Genomic DNA, 14,004 nt, shown 5'->3' with positions numbered 1-14,004 from the left:
TATTTGAGGTTTTTGTCTGGGTGACCCACCCCCACCTCCTGGACCTCTCCACTTTGAGACCTGGTGGTTTAGTAGTGAAATAGGACAGGAACAATCTTCCTATGCAGAACTGGGAACAAAAATGGCTGCCGTGAGTTCCCACGAGACCACAGGAACTCGTGGTAGCCATTTTTGTTCTCAGTTCTGCACAGAAGATTGTTTCTGCCCTGCTTCACTGCTAGACCACCAGGCTTTATAAAGCAAGTACAGTGGAGAGGTCTGGGAGGTAGGGGTGGGTCAGAGTTGGTCTTAAGTAGTGATTTTTTTTGTATTCATGGACCAACTTTGCCCCTAACCCCTGTGAATATGGAGGGGGGTATGTGTACTGCTCTCCTTGAGAACAATGCAGCACCTAGAACTAAGTGGCTTTTACAGAAAAAACCCCACTAATATTGTTAAGTGATATCTCTCATTGCAAGGTACTTAAGCTGTCTATTTCTGCCATTACTTAAACCATGTTGCTGCTCAGCAGTGATAGGACTGGTGCCATGTAGACTCAACTAGCTTTAAGTGCCAAAGGTGATCCCTCCCTGGGCACAATGAAGCTTACCTGGCACCCATAGAGCTGGTTACCCAGTCAGACCTTGACCCAGCTCATTACCAACATACTTCACTTGAAATAAAGTCAACTGATGGGGTCTGTTTAATGCTGAGCAAAAATAGACGTGTTTTCATGACTGCTTCCTGAAGTAAAAGGGATAGTGAGATTGAGGTATGGTGCTAGATCATTGCCAGCAAGTGAAATGTACTACGTTCACCTTCACACATGCTTCATAAAACTGGAGTAGATATTGAGTTGACTAGATGCACTATAGCAGAATTTATGCTGTCTTGCAATTTGTACCTGGTTTTGAAGCTACAGTTGTAAATATTAAATACTGTACATAGCAAAAGTAGGCAAGGGATGTGTGCTGGGAGAGGGCAGACCAGACTTTCCTTTCTAACCATGATTTTAGGAGGCAGGAACCATGTGTGCCTTAGTGCCCCTTATTGACAGATAAGAAATCTTAAAAATTTAAACTGTTCTATAGGTTGGCATGCGCCATATTGTTGCAAATAGTGCCCTTCAGTATAAATACTAGAATGTGTATACTACAGCGTATTTTGTTGGTGACATTTGCAGGGCATAGCAAAAAAAAAAAAAAAAAAACAACAACTTACTACATTACCAAAACACAGGGAACGTTACTATGTGTCAACCCTCTAGCGTTAGAATCTCAGTATGCAGAACTGGTCCATTTATTTAGAATCTGCATTTGATATACTACTCTTAATGTGCAAAATCAGAATTGTGAAATAAAAAGGAACTTCAAATACAGTACTCCCCTGAGATTTATAGGGGTTCTGTTCCAGGAACCCCCGTAATCTGAAAAACTGCGAATACGGTTTTTCATGAGGGAGCCTGAAGAGGGCAGCAGATCAGCCAGAGCACTGTGAGTACAGGAAATCGCTCGCGGTTTGCTCCGACCGCCTCTTCCTGCATGAAGTCGGGCCTTATCCAATCAGGAGCTGCGTGTCAAAGCAGCTCCTGATTGGATAAGGCCCGACTTTGTGCAGGAAGAGGCAGTCTGACCGAACCGCGAGCGATTTCCTGCACTTGCAGCACTCTGGCTGCTCTCTCCTGCCTCTCCCGCTCCCCTCTCCTTGTTGGCGGTTCGCAGTCTGAAAATACTGCAAATGACCGGGGGAACACTGTATACTAGAAGTTGTCAAGACCAAAATGCCAATTTTTTGTCTTATTTAGCAAGCTGTCCCAGGCGTGCGCTAGTATACCAGAAAGCTAAATCTCTGGCACACTGACATACAAGAATCCTTGTATCATAAGTATACTTTTTTGAATAAATATAATAGGTTTACTCAAAAACTCAGAGGTTTGTTTCCCTGGCTCAGACTTTAGTTTCAGGTTTCAAAATGTTGCTTTAGTAGTTGAGGATAAGAAATTTGAAGGCAAGAGAATAGTCCAACAGAATAGAAGATTTCAGAGCTGGGTTACTGAAGCACCCTGCATGTGTTTAGATAGCTCCTATTCTTATTTGAAGTCTTCACTCCCGTTCTTATTGCTAACATATTATCCTTATCCTTATTTGAAGCCTTCACTCCAACTACTGTATTGCTAACATATATGTAAACTTGTAACCCATTTTGGGCTCTTTTGGGGGAAGATGCTAGAAAAGTTGAATGAATAAATTGGAATAGGCAATACAGAACTACCTGATTCTATCATGTGCCTAAGGATACAAAAGCAGGCTTGGCGTGATTAAGTCCAACTTGTAAATAGAGCATGTTTGTAGGCATGATACTTTGAAAGGCAGTGTGATGTGTAGATTGAATTTAAAAAACCAAAAGAGCAAAATCTTATAGAAATCCAAAAACAAGTGCTTTATGTGATAGAATAGCCATTGAGACTTGACAAAGGCATAGATAATAATAATAACCATTCTTCTATACCGCCACAATCTTGCGACTTCTAGGCGGTTTACAATCAAGGAAGCTGAACATTCAGCAAGTTACAGTATGCAGATGATCAGAGGAAATACAGAGTGCAGAAATAATCCTACCGAAACACCGTCAGTGTCTGGTCTTCGAGTCCTTGCAATGGTACTATATAAGAACTTTAAACTGCACACCTATGGCTGAATTATTGATCTCATCCTCCTGACTCTTCTATGTTTGTACAAGTGCCAATATGTGGCCAAGTCATTTTCTTCAGGTTGATTGGTTAGACAAAATCCTTCTCTTATAGTGCCATGCTGCTACTCTTACATGTCGGCATATAAAAAAGGGGGGACCTCAGTGTCAGCTCTCAAGACTGTCCACAAATACAATTTGGCAGCTAAGGTAACAATGACCATTACAAACAATGACTAACTCAACCTTTAGTTTTCAGATGACTGTTATCATGGCTTGTTATTGGAGACTGCCTTTACAAATATAGGCAAGGTCTGGTCACAATACAGCAGAAAAGATGGCACATCATTAAGTGTGGTGGCAAACCTATGTACATTAGCTTATTAACTTAATCACTCAGAAGATGCTTGTTACAATAGTGTACAAAAGGTTCTCTTGAAGCTCAGTGTGTAAAGTGTGCAGCATTTTGAAGCTAAGTCAGTGCTTAGATGGCTAATATTTGATAAGTGGAAAAAAATGCAGCTAAATCATTCCTAATGCAAAGTGATGAAAATTGTCTATGATGTCGATCCCATCGACAAACATGAACTCAGCCTGCTGAATAGATGTGCACAGCATCAGCATGAAATATTTTCTGGATGGGTGCTGCTGTTTCACAAGTTCACTAGCAGCTATTCTGGACATCCTACAAAGCAAAGCTACAATTACTTTGTCTGTTTGGTGCCCACTTTAGTCAGCTTTGTTTTCAATATGACCAAAGTTGGTAGACCATAAATATGCCTCACCTCTATGCAATCGAGTGTTTTGGGCATTGTTGTAGTGATTACTTCTGAAAACAAGGAGAGGAGTGATATTGCTGCTGAATTGGGACGATTTCTAAATCACCATTCTCATGAAGTAATCAGTGTACCAGTTTCCTCATATCATGATACTGTATGTATGAAGTACAACAGTTTTGCCTTCAAGTACTTCTTTAGAGTATTTTCAGCATAGGAAAATGATTCCAAGATGTATTTCAAAGTGTCATCACTATGCAATTATTTCTTTGTTGTTACTAGAACTATTGATAGCAGCACCGTTTTTGAAGTAGGACATCTTAGTTAAGATTGGCAGGTATCAATGTCCCTTGACCTATTTCTAAATTACTTAGAAACTGGAAAAATATGATTTGTCATTCAGATTGAACCAAGTGCAATAAACTCCAGAATTCTTTGCTGGAGAATGTGGTGAAAATAGTTGGCTTAGCAGGGTTTTAAAAATAGGTTTGGATAGTTTCCTAGACCAGAAGTCCATAAGTCATCATCAAGATGGCTTTGTGAAATCTACTGCTTATTCCTAGGATAAGCAGCATAAAAACCAGTTTTACTCCTTGGTACTTGTGACCTGGGTTGTCCACTGTTGGCTTGATAGACCTTTGGTATGTCCCAGTATTGTTTGATTGAAAGCTTCTATACTGCTGCTAAAGACTGGGGGAGTCAATTCAGAATGGTTTATATGAGCTTCTGTAATTGTATGGCAAATCTTAAGTTTCTTTGCCGGCATTGAAGCCAGAAGACTGCCTTGTGCTATCATACCAAGGAAAGTTGGAGTATAGATATTTGATTTCTGCATTGCTCATTTGTTAGCTATGTTCAAGATTTTTTTTTCCTTTTGATTAAGTCTCTAATTTAATTGCATTGGATTTCTTTGAGAACTTCAGCCTTTTCAGTTTAGATGTTTTTGATAATGGATTTCCAGTTGCTAGAATTATATGCAATGTCAAAACTTATTCAAGAATTAAAATAAACAGTAGTACTACTTTAGACAAGTAACCAGCAATATATATTACTAGTTACTGAAAGGAAAAACTTAATTTGTAACTACGTAAATTTTCCCAGCACTGCACATACCACACGTTTCTTCATCTGAAGCATCTCCACAGTTGTTGATATTATTGCACTTCCAGTTCTTCATAATGCAAACCTTGTTCTTACACTGCCACTGATGTTCCAAGCAACTCTTCTCTGGACAATTGGCTTCATCTGATCCATCATCACAATCGTTATGGCCATCACAGATTTCCCATGGAACGATGCACTGGGAATACCTATGACATGGTCTTTTCCCACCTACACATTCTTGTCATACAAAAAAGAAAGGCTAAAAATTAACTGGCTGTAAAATTTGAAGGATTAGCAAAAAATGTGTTATCCTGGAGCAATAAGATGTACAAACATTCAACTACACCTCAAACAATACCATTCAAAGCAATTTGAGTTTGCGTTTTGTATAGATCCTATGTCAAAGTTCTGGTGTTAGCTTGCATTAGCCAGGGGTGACCAAAGTAGCATTTAATTCTTATCAGTAGACCTAGCATGTGTATACACAAATACAGAAATTCCAGCTATGCGCTATAAAAGTTACCTAAATGCAATGATGCACATTGCATGTAGCTTGTCTATGTGTATGTTTCAGCAACTTGCATGGATACTTAGCTCTAGAGCTAAACACTGTGCATGTTACCATTGTGCTAATGTTCTACCTATTGTGCTAGTATTCTACTAAAGCAGTGTCCTGCAAGCTTTACTTGGTGGCACAGTACACTCCAGGCTGTGGCTGGAGGGTACCTGGAAATGCATGGACGATGATGTGATGACAATTCGCATATGTGACATCACATCGATGTCTGTGCATGCCAGAAGGCCCTTCAGATAGAGCTCTGAGCCACCAGCGGGGTCATGCTGGAGCAGGAGAGGCACAAGCAAGAAGAGGAGGCACAGGTGCAAGCTAACTGCCTACAGGATGTGCCTCATGCCACGAAGGCATGGCCTGTAGACAGAGCCAGCACCTCCCCTCACTAGCATCTCGTTATGGCACCATTTGTGATATTCTTACATACACTATACCAAAGAAAATTAGGTACGTGCCATGTGTTAAATAAATGGGGTCCCCTAGAGGGCACATTTATAGCCTGCATAGCCAAAATCTATGCAGTTAATACACAATTAAAACCAAGACCCACAAATCATAAAATGACAACATACAGCTGTGAACCTATATCTTAAAAGATGGAGGTCAGATAATTGCTAAAACTATGACTGCCCAGATTCAAAAAGGCCAGTTTGAAAACATAGGCTTTCAAACTTTTCCAAAAATCAAGAAATCCAAAATTAGACGATTTGAGTCTGGAACAGAATTCCATGGTAGAGGTCCAGCCACCTGGAACATTAGAGAGACTTACAGCTTTAGTGATAGATCGAATTGGGGGGGAACAACCAAAAAGATCTAACCTGTGATCATAGTGGGTGACCAGGCACATATGCCTGCAATAAAGAGTCAATCACTTAGGCCAGGGGTGGGCAACTCGAGGGCCGGAATCCAGTCGGGTTTTCAGGATTTCCCCAATGAATTACATTACATTAGTGACTTCTATTCTGCCAATACTTGTAGTTCTGGGTGGATTACGGATGATAACTGGATATTTCCAGGAGAATTACAAATTAGGGTGCTGTTTACATGGTTGAGACTTTGCTGGGCAATTTACAAGAGTGGGGATAGTCATGGAGATGTTAGGATTTCTTGCTAAATTTTTGAACAGGATTTTGATTTTTTTGAAATGATTTGTAGTCTGTCAGCATGTGATCAAGTTTTGCTGCTCGTGTTGCTAGTAGGTTGTTGTACATCTTGTGCTGTGTACCTTTGATTGGGGGTGGGTAAATGGGGTCAGAGTTCTCCTTCGTCTGGTTGATTTGTTCTGGTTTAGGCAATTGATTAGATAGGTGAGGCAGTGCCGTTCATTACTTTGAATAATATACAGAATCTGAATAGTATTCGCGCTTGAATAGGTAGCCAGTGTGAGTCTAGGAATGCGGTGGTGATGTGGTCATATTTGCTTAGCGACTCGATCAGTCTGAGGGCTGTGTTTTGCACTGTCTAATTGTTTTATCATGTTTGTGGGGCATGGCAGGTAGAGGACGTTGCAGTAGTCCAAGAATCCCAGGACTAGGGATTGGACTAAGAGCCTGTATTGCTCTGTTGATGAATTTTCTTAAATTTCGCAGGTTGCGCATAACTATTAAGGATTTCTGGATGGTCTTGTTTTGAACTTGCATGGTGCAGCATCCATCTATCATCATTCCAAGGAGTTTTAGGGCAGACTGTATTGGGTATTTGGTAGCATTTATTTCTAATTCTGTTATGCATGAGCAGTGGCGTACCTAGGGTATGTGGCACCCGGGGCCCATAATTTTTTGGCACCCCACCCCCATGTAAAAAAATATTTTTTGTAATAACCATGAAACTGAATAAATGGTCATAATAGAAACAGGCAGTGAAAATTCTTTTATTGAACCTCATATATGTAACCATTATTCCAAACATACCTTAACATAACAAATTATGTCTGAATTGTCATGACATCAGAAGTACATATGGAGTAGTTGCAGGTGATGCTTGGGACAGTTCTGATTGTGTTAGTTCGGTTTTATGTGTTTTTTGAATAGAAGGGTTTTTTTTCTTTTTTGAAGGTTTTGTAGTTTGTGATAGAGGTCAATAGGTTGTAGAGTTGGGGGTCGAGTGTTGCAGCTCAAATGGCTAGGAGGTTGTTGAACTGTTTTTTTCTTTTGACGTTTTTGGTTGGAGGGTGTGTGAATGGTGCGTGAGTTCTCCTATGTCTGGTTGAGGTGGATTGAATTATTTAGCTGAAGAAATTAGTTGCCCCCCCATTCCACATACATTAATTCTCTTCCATTTTTGTTCCCATTATAAAAAACTCTGATAAGTTCTCAGAAAAAAAATACATTAAAATAAGAAGTGAAAACAAAGGCCCCTACAGATGAGAACATAACATAATAGCCTAACTGGGTCAGACCAATGGTCCATCATGCCCAGTAACCCATTCTCATGGAAGCCAATCCAGGTCACTAGTAACTGGTAAAAACCCAAAGAGTAGCAACATTCCATGCTACCGATCCAGGGCAAGCAAATGTTTCCCCCATGTCTTAATAACAGACTATGGACTTTTCCTCCAGGAATTTGTCCAAACCTTTCTTAAAACCAGCTACGCTATCTGCTTTTACCATAACTTCTGGCCACTTCATTTTTAAGCTGAGATCTTTCCTTCCAAACAGAGACTTTGCTAGATGTCAAATACAGCACAAGGTAACTTCACACGGACTTAGCTGTGCAGGAAATGTGAATCTCTTCATACACCCACCATATAGTGCAAAAATGTGCAAAGGTCTGGTTTTTTCTTTCGATCACTACATAGACTAATGCCACACAAGCAGCGCTGTTACAAACATATTCTGTAGGTCAGTGCTAAGGTTAACAAAGTTTCCTTCCTTGGACCAGAAGGAGATACTGACAAACCACTGGAAGAGATCCCAAAACAACTACCCAGGAACAACACCCAAAGACCCACTCAGTGTGTGAACCAGTTGAGTGCAGTGGACTAACTGGGGGGTGGAAATGGGCCTGGAGTTTGCTCACCAGAATTTCCCAGATCACCTCTTCCTCTCAACACATTGACACGCTGCCGCCACCACCACTAGGAACACCTCACCGGGTAGGCCAGCAATGCTATAAACTTTATAAAACACATTATTATATTTTCTTATAAAGCACATATTTTAACTGAACTCTGACATCCTCAGCCTTCCCATTCACAAAAATAGAAGGAAGAAAAGTTCCCATTTCCTGCTGACTCGTATCCCTGGCCTATACAATATTTTTCTTCTGCAGAGTGCAGACCCTTCAAATATCTGACTAAATCCTCATTTCACTTGCATTATAAAGTACTGAGGATGCCATCTCTCCCCAATCCCAGGTCCTAAAGTCTAAGACAGTAGCGCAAACTAGTGCTGCCAGATGCAGGAAAAAAAATTTCGATTAGATTCAGCCTATTGAATTGGTTTATCGATTCGATTTTCCTGCCCAATTGGGTGCTTTTTTTAAACATCCTGGTGGGTTTATTTTATAGCTTTTTCACCCCCCTTTGGCTTCTCCTAACCACACTGGCACTGTTGTGTAAATAAAATAAAGAAACAAAAAGGACTTTTCCTCTCTCTGTTAAATCCTAGCTCACGTTTGCGGTCTAACATCAGCTCTGGCAGGATACACATTTCAAATCTGACATTGTAATCACAAAACAGAAAATAAAATTAGTTTTTCTACCTTTTTGTTGTCTGGTTATTTTTCAAATCTTGTAGGTCCAAGGCTCTGGTTGTCTTCTGGTAACTTGCTTGCCAGGGTCTCCTTTCTTCTTTCTCCATGCTAACCATCCATCTGCCATCTCTGTCCTCCCCTTCCATTTCCCTTCCCTCCCCCGGATGTCTGGCATCTTTCCTTTTTTTGTCTCCCTCCACAGATTCACCTTTTCTTAACTACCCTTTCATCCAGCAGCTCTCCCTCCTTCCCCACCACCCCAGGGTCCACCATCTCTCCCTTTCTTTTCCCAACTATCCTCCTAACCAGTATCTCTATCCCCCCCACACCATCCCTTGTGTCCAACTTTTCTCCCTTTCTGTTCCTTCCCTCCCTAAAACCCATGTCCTTCATCTCTCTTTCTCCTCTATTTTCAGACCCATTATTTCTTCCCACCCAAAGTCCGGCATATGCACGTCTCTTTGAACCCCCATTGTCCGTGTACTTCTACACCAGGGCCCCCCTCCCCTGAAGGCCTTTCCCTCCCTTAAAGGTCTGCATCCCACCCCTGAAGGCCTGCCTGTCCCCCCCCTCGAAGGCCTACACCTCCCCCCGACGGCCTGCACCCCCCGAAGGCCTGTCCCCCCCCAAAGGCCAGCCTGTCCCCCCCCAAAGGCCAGCCTGTCCCCCCCCAAAGGCCAGCCTGTCCCCCCCAAAGGCCAGCCTGTCCCCCCCCAAAGGCCAGCCTGTCCCCCCCCAAAGGCCAGCCTGTCCCCCCCCAAAGGCCAGCCTGTCCCCCCCGAATGCTTGTCTCCCCTTTGAAGGTTGCCTGCCTGTTCTCCATGAAGGCCTGTCCCCATGAAGGCCTGCACCCCCCGAAGGCCTGTCCCCCCCTTGAAGGCCTGCCTGCCTGTCCCCCCCTTGAAGGCCTGTCCCCCCCCGAAGGCCAGCCTGTCCCCCCCCCCGAATGCTTGTCTCCCCTTTGAAGGTTGCCTGCCTGTTCTCCATGAAGGCCTGTCCCCATGAAGGCCTGTCTCCCCCCCACTACCTCGAAGGACCGCTCGGCCCCACCACCACGAAGCACTGCTTATTCCCCCGGCCTCCTCGCTTCATTTTCCTGGTGAAACAGTCTGCAGCAAGATCGCGCAATACCAGCGATCTTTGCTTGCTTCGGCTGTTTCCTCCACCGCGGTCCCGCCCCCTCCTCTGATGTCAGGAGGGGCGGGACCATGGCGGAGGAAACAGCCGAAGCAGGCAAAGATCGCTGGCATTGCGATCTTGCTGCAGTCTGTTTCCAGACACGACACCCGGCGAAGGGGGGGGGAACCGGACCAGGAGCACCCCCTCAGGGCTTGGCACCCGGGGCGGACCGCCCCCCACGCCCCCCCCCCTTGGTACGCCACTGTGCATGAGATCTATTTGCATGCATTGCTTTCAATGCATATTCATTGGGGAAATCCTGAAAACCTGACTAGATTCTAGGTCTTGAGGACCAGAGTTGCCCATCCCTGACTTAAGCAGTAAGTCATGTCACCTTTCATCTTGGAAGGGAAGGGAGAATGGGAGATTATGGTTTGTTATAAAGAATATTTGGAGGAATGATAGTATTTGATATTTCACATATTATATGGATTGGAATTTTAAATTGGTGCATTTTTTTGTAAGGAATCTCTGTATAATATGAATGTATTTTTACTTTGTTCCTTCAATAAAAATGTTTGAACATAAATACCAAAGTTAATATTCTCCATGTACCAGGCAACCAATGGAGTTCAGATAGTACAGATGTAATGTGAGAAGTGGGGAAATCTGGCTATTATCCCAGCAGCGGTGTTCTGAGCCAGTTGTAGTGCCCTTATGATTTTTTTCAGCAGGCCACAAAAGTTACAGTAATCCAAGTGTGGCAAAACAGCTTTGCATGACAAAGTTTGAAGTTAACAGGTCTTGTAATTTTAGTATCATCCTGATCTTGAACTGTTTTAACCATTAAGGAGATGACTGAAATTTGAAAAGATGAATCTAAAGTGACTCAGACTTTTGATCTCCAGCCGAATTCAGATTTGCGACTCCCACATCAGTGGGGAGAAGCCATAAGATTTGTCTGTAAGACATTTAGAGTAAGACAAGTCAATGTCATCCACAGTGTGGATTTCACCCATATAGTGTGATAGCAATCAGAAACCCATGCAGAAAGCCTTGCAGTGGAGCTTATACCATCAAATTAGTGTAGGAAGGCTACTGCATGCTATTTGATCATGCAAATTACTACTGTATAACATTATGGTAGCGGTCTACAGGTCATGCTAAATGCCACAACTGGCTCAGGCAACAGAGAAAGGGTAATTTTTTTTAAAATCAAAGTATGGGCAAGTCACAGCATCTCTGCCCCCCATCCCCCCACCCGATACTATGATAAGCTTCCCCCACCAAGAATACCTAGGGCTGGATTCTGCGATTGGCACCTAAGAAAGATAAGCACCTGTAAATATGGATCTTATCACATGTTTTAAGTCACCCATTGCATCTTTGGCTCCAAATATGGTTTACCATTAGTGACAAGACTCCAGCCTACAAATGTCTTAAGATTGAAATATTGTCCTTGCTCTTTGGGAAGCTTCAACTTCCATGAAAGATAAGCTTCCGATGGTAGACTAATGTTGAACCCTACAAGTCAGAATGTACAGTACATTTAGTTTAAATATACACCCCCACACATAATCAAGATCCAGAAAAGGCCAGGAGATGTTTATGGCCTAGAGGTTTAGCTAAGGCATGAGCACCCTTTGTTTACTCCTCCCCTCCACACACGAGATCAAATACCAGCCTTGAATTCACAAAAGTATAGTCTGGCTAGAGGCAGGGTAAACTTCAATACTGCAATAATAATGGGACCTGTCACCTTTTGAGTATTTGCAGACACTTACCAACTTCTAAGCTTAGACAGGTCAAAGCAAAAAAAAAGCTACTTAATTAAAGAAAAAGGAATATATTTTTAGTAGGGTAGAAAGAAACCAATCACAAGTCTAGTCTATGAAACGCTCTACTTAGTTTCTGTATTTGTAAACAGCATGTGTTATGTACCCTGCATTTTTAAAAATTACTTACATATATTTCACCAAGGAATAAAAAAAAAAAAAAGACAAATTTTAAAAAAGGATCTAAATTCTTGATGGGGAGAAGTACTTAATGACCAAAATGTAGCATTGGTCAGTGTGGAACCCATTGTTACTGCTTGGCGTTTGGCACTGTTTGGATTCAGACTTCCTTTCACAACTTGCATCTGTTGAAGGGGGGTCTTATGCTCTGAATATGCTGCAATATACAATAATCTTATCTCAATTCCATATACACCTCAACTCCTGTGCTCCATTAATCTAAATTTCAAAGGCTTAAATGGGACTCCACCAGAAACAGCTTTCAGGCTCCCTCTTGAATATGCTGCCACTTTATGCCGAGACCTCTTGGGTTCTTTGACATCTTGTGCTGTCCATGAGTGTGGGATAGTCCTTGGGACTTGGATGAAAGGAACAACCTGTTATGTATACTTGCCTAGTAAGTTTTAGACCTACATAATGTGCAACCAGTACAAAGACAGAGGCAATATGGCCACTATTTTGCATTAACTGTATATAGAATTTAAGTTAAACAAATGTCCAATTACTCATTAAGTATGATAGTTTTTTTCTTCAAAACCCTTTTAATCTAGTGTTATTTTGCCTATGCAACTGCTATTAATTCCATCTTTTGGAATGTTGTGACCAACAATGCTTTTGGCCATTGGTTGACCATTATGGAAACTGCTGTTCTTGTTCAGGAGCAAATTAGGTTTTACAGGTTGGGAGCATTTAGCATAAGAGATTGACTTTAAAAAGCTCCTCAAATCACACAAGCTGAGTTGAACCACATTGCTAGATGGGTGAACAGTTTCTATATTTGGTTTTACTGCACCATTTTGAAATTTTACCATTACTTGTGGCACAAATAGTATATTTTATAAAATAATTTCAACTTAAATTGTAACTTGGAGCCTATGACAATGATGTCTAGCCATGTAGATGCATTAAGCGGATAAATCAGGATACATTTTCCCCCAGTATAGAGTCTCAATCTGGAATACATGTACAGAGTTTAAGGTTTGCTGCCACCACTCAACGAGCTTCTATACTGAACTGGGAGGATCAGAGATGAAAAAGCAATGGCAAAAAAAAAAAAAGCTCATAATTAAAATGTTAAGGGATAAAGGAGAGGCAAGACTATGTAGGAAGTTATACTTCAGTAGGGAGGGGTTTGGGGGGGAGGAGTTGTATTAACTGGTGACTTCTCTTGACCAGGATCAGTGTACTGGCTGAGGCTAGTGTGTAAGAGCCTTCAAGAGTTGACATAGCATCTGTGATCTGTTCACAATTTACAGAAATTAATAAGTCACAACATGCCAGCTAGATCGGGGCCATCTTTGGAGCATGGGAGCCCTGCTCCGCCGCCCCCCCCCCCCCCCTGAACCAGCCGGGACACAAAGAATAAAAAGGCCCAGCGCCAACAGCGCGCTGCCGTTTGGTGCGCCGACGAAGGCGCATGCACCTTAGTGAGCGCCTTCGTGAAACGCTGGTGTGAAATGGCCAGCGCCCACAAGAATCTAACGACGCCTTGATCTCCTGAACTCCCAACCTTTTCAGTCGCACTCCATGTCAGGTAACTGCAACCCGATCTATTTCTTATTTCCTCACTCAGTTAAATGTCTAAATATCTACTCACTGTCAATCTTTTCACTGCATGACTAATATTTGAACATCTACTCAAGGACAAACTATTGGATACATGACCAAGGTCTAATTATTTGCCAAAAAGACGGCCAAGTGCAGCATGATTTATGTATGATTATAAACAATACATTACTGTTCATCTGTCTCCAAGGCAGATTACTCACTACCTGCTGACTACTGTACTATCATTTAACCGGTATTTGGTTGAACCAGCTTGTTCGTTCACAACTCTTAAGTAAGTCACTGCACTACTGCAGTATCCCGCCCAACTCGCCCTCTCCCTCTCTCAAATAAGCCACTAGTCGGGTCTCGCTCTATTGCAATTCTACCACAACAACATGGTGCTCCTTCACCACAGCATGTGCATACTACTTATTACCTTATACCTACTTGGTTCAAGAAGCAAGGCAACCGCCCTCACCGCTACCTACTCCCCCCCCACCTTCTACTCTTC

General features: G+C 42.3%; 1 protein-coding gene across 1 annotated transcript in view; it reads right to left on the bottom strand.

The window, feature by feature from the left end:
* The window catches only part of LOC117346133 (low-density lipoprotein receptor-related protein 2-like), a 266,925-nt gene that overhangs the window by 228,461 nt on the left and 24,460 nt on the right, over nucleotides 1–14,004 (bottom strand). The window contains exon 4 of the mRNA XM_033915540.1: nucleotides 4,557–4,784. Coding sequence (XP_033771431.1) covers nucleotides 4,557–4,784 — 228 coding nt within the window. The remainder of the gene's footprint in view (nucleotides 1–4,556; nucleotides 4,785–14,004) is intronic.

The sequence above is a fragment of the Geotrypetes seraphini genome, chromosome 1 (genome assembly GCF_902459505.1).
Source record: "Geotrypetes seraphini chromosome 1, aGeoSer1.1, whole genome shotgun sequence".
NCBI lineage: Eukaryota > Metazoa > Chordata > Amphibia > Gymnophiona > Dermophiidae > Geotrypetes > Geotrypetes seraphini.
The sequence above is the reverse complement of the archived record's forward strand: the minus strand, read 5'-3'. Positions and strand labels throughout refer to the sequence as shown.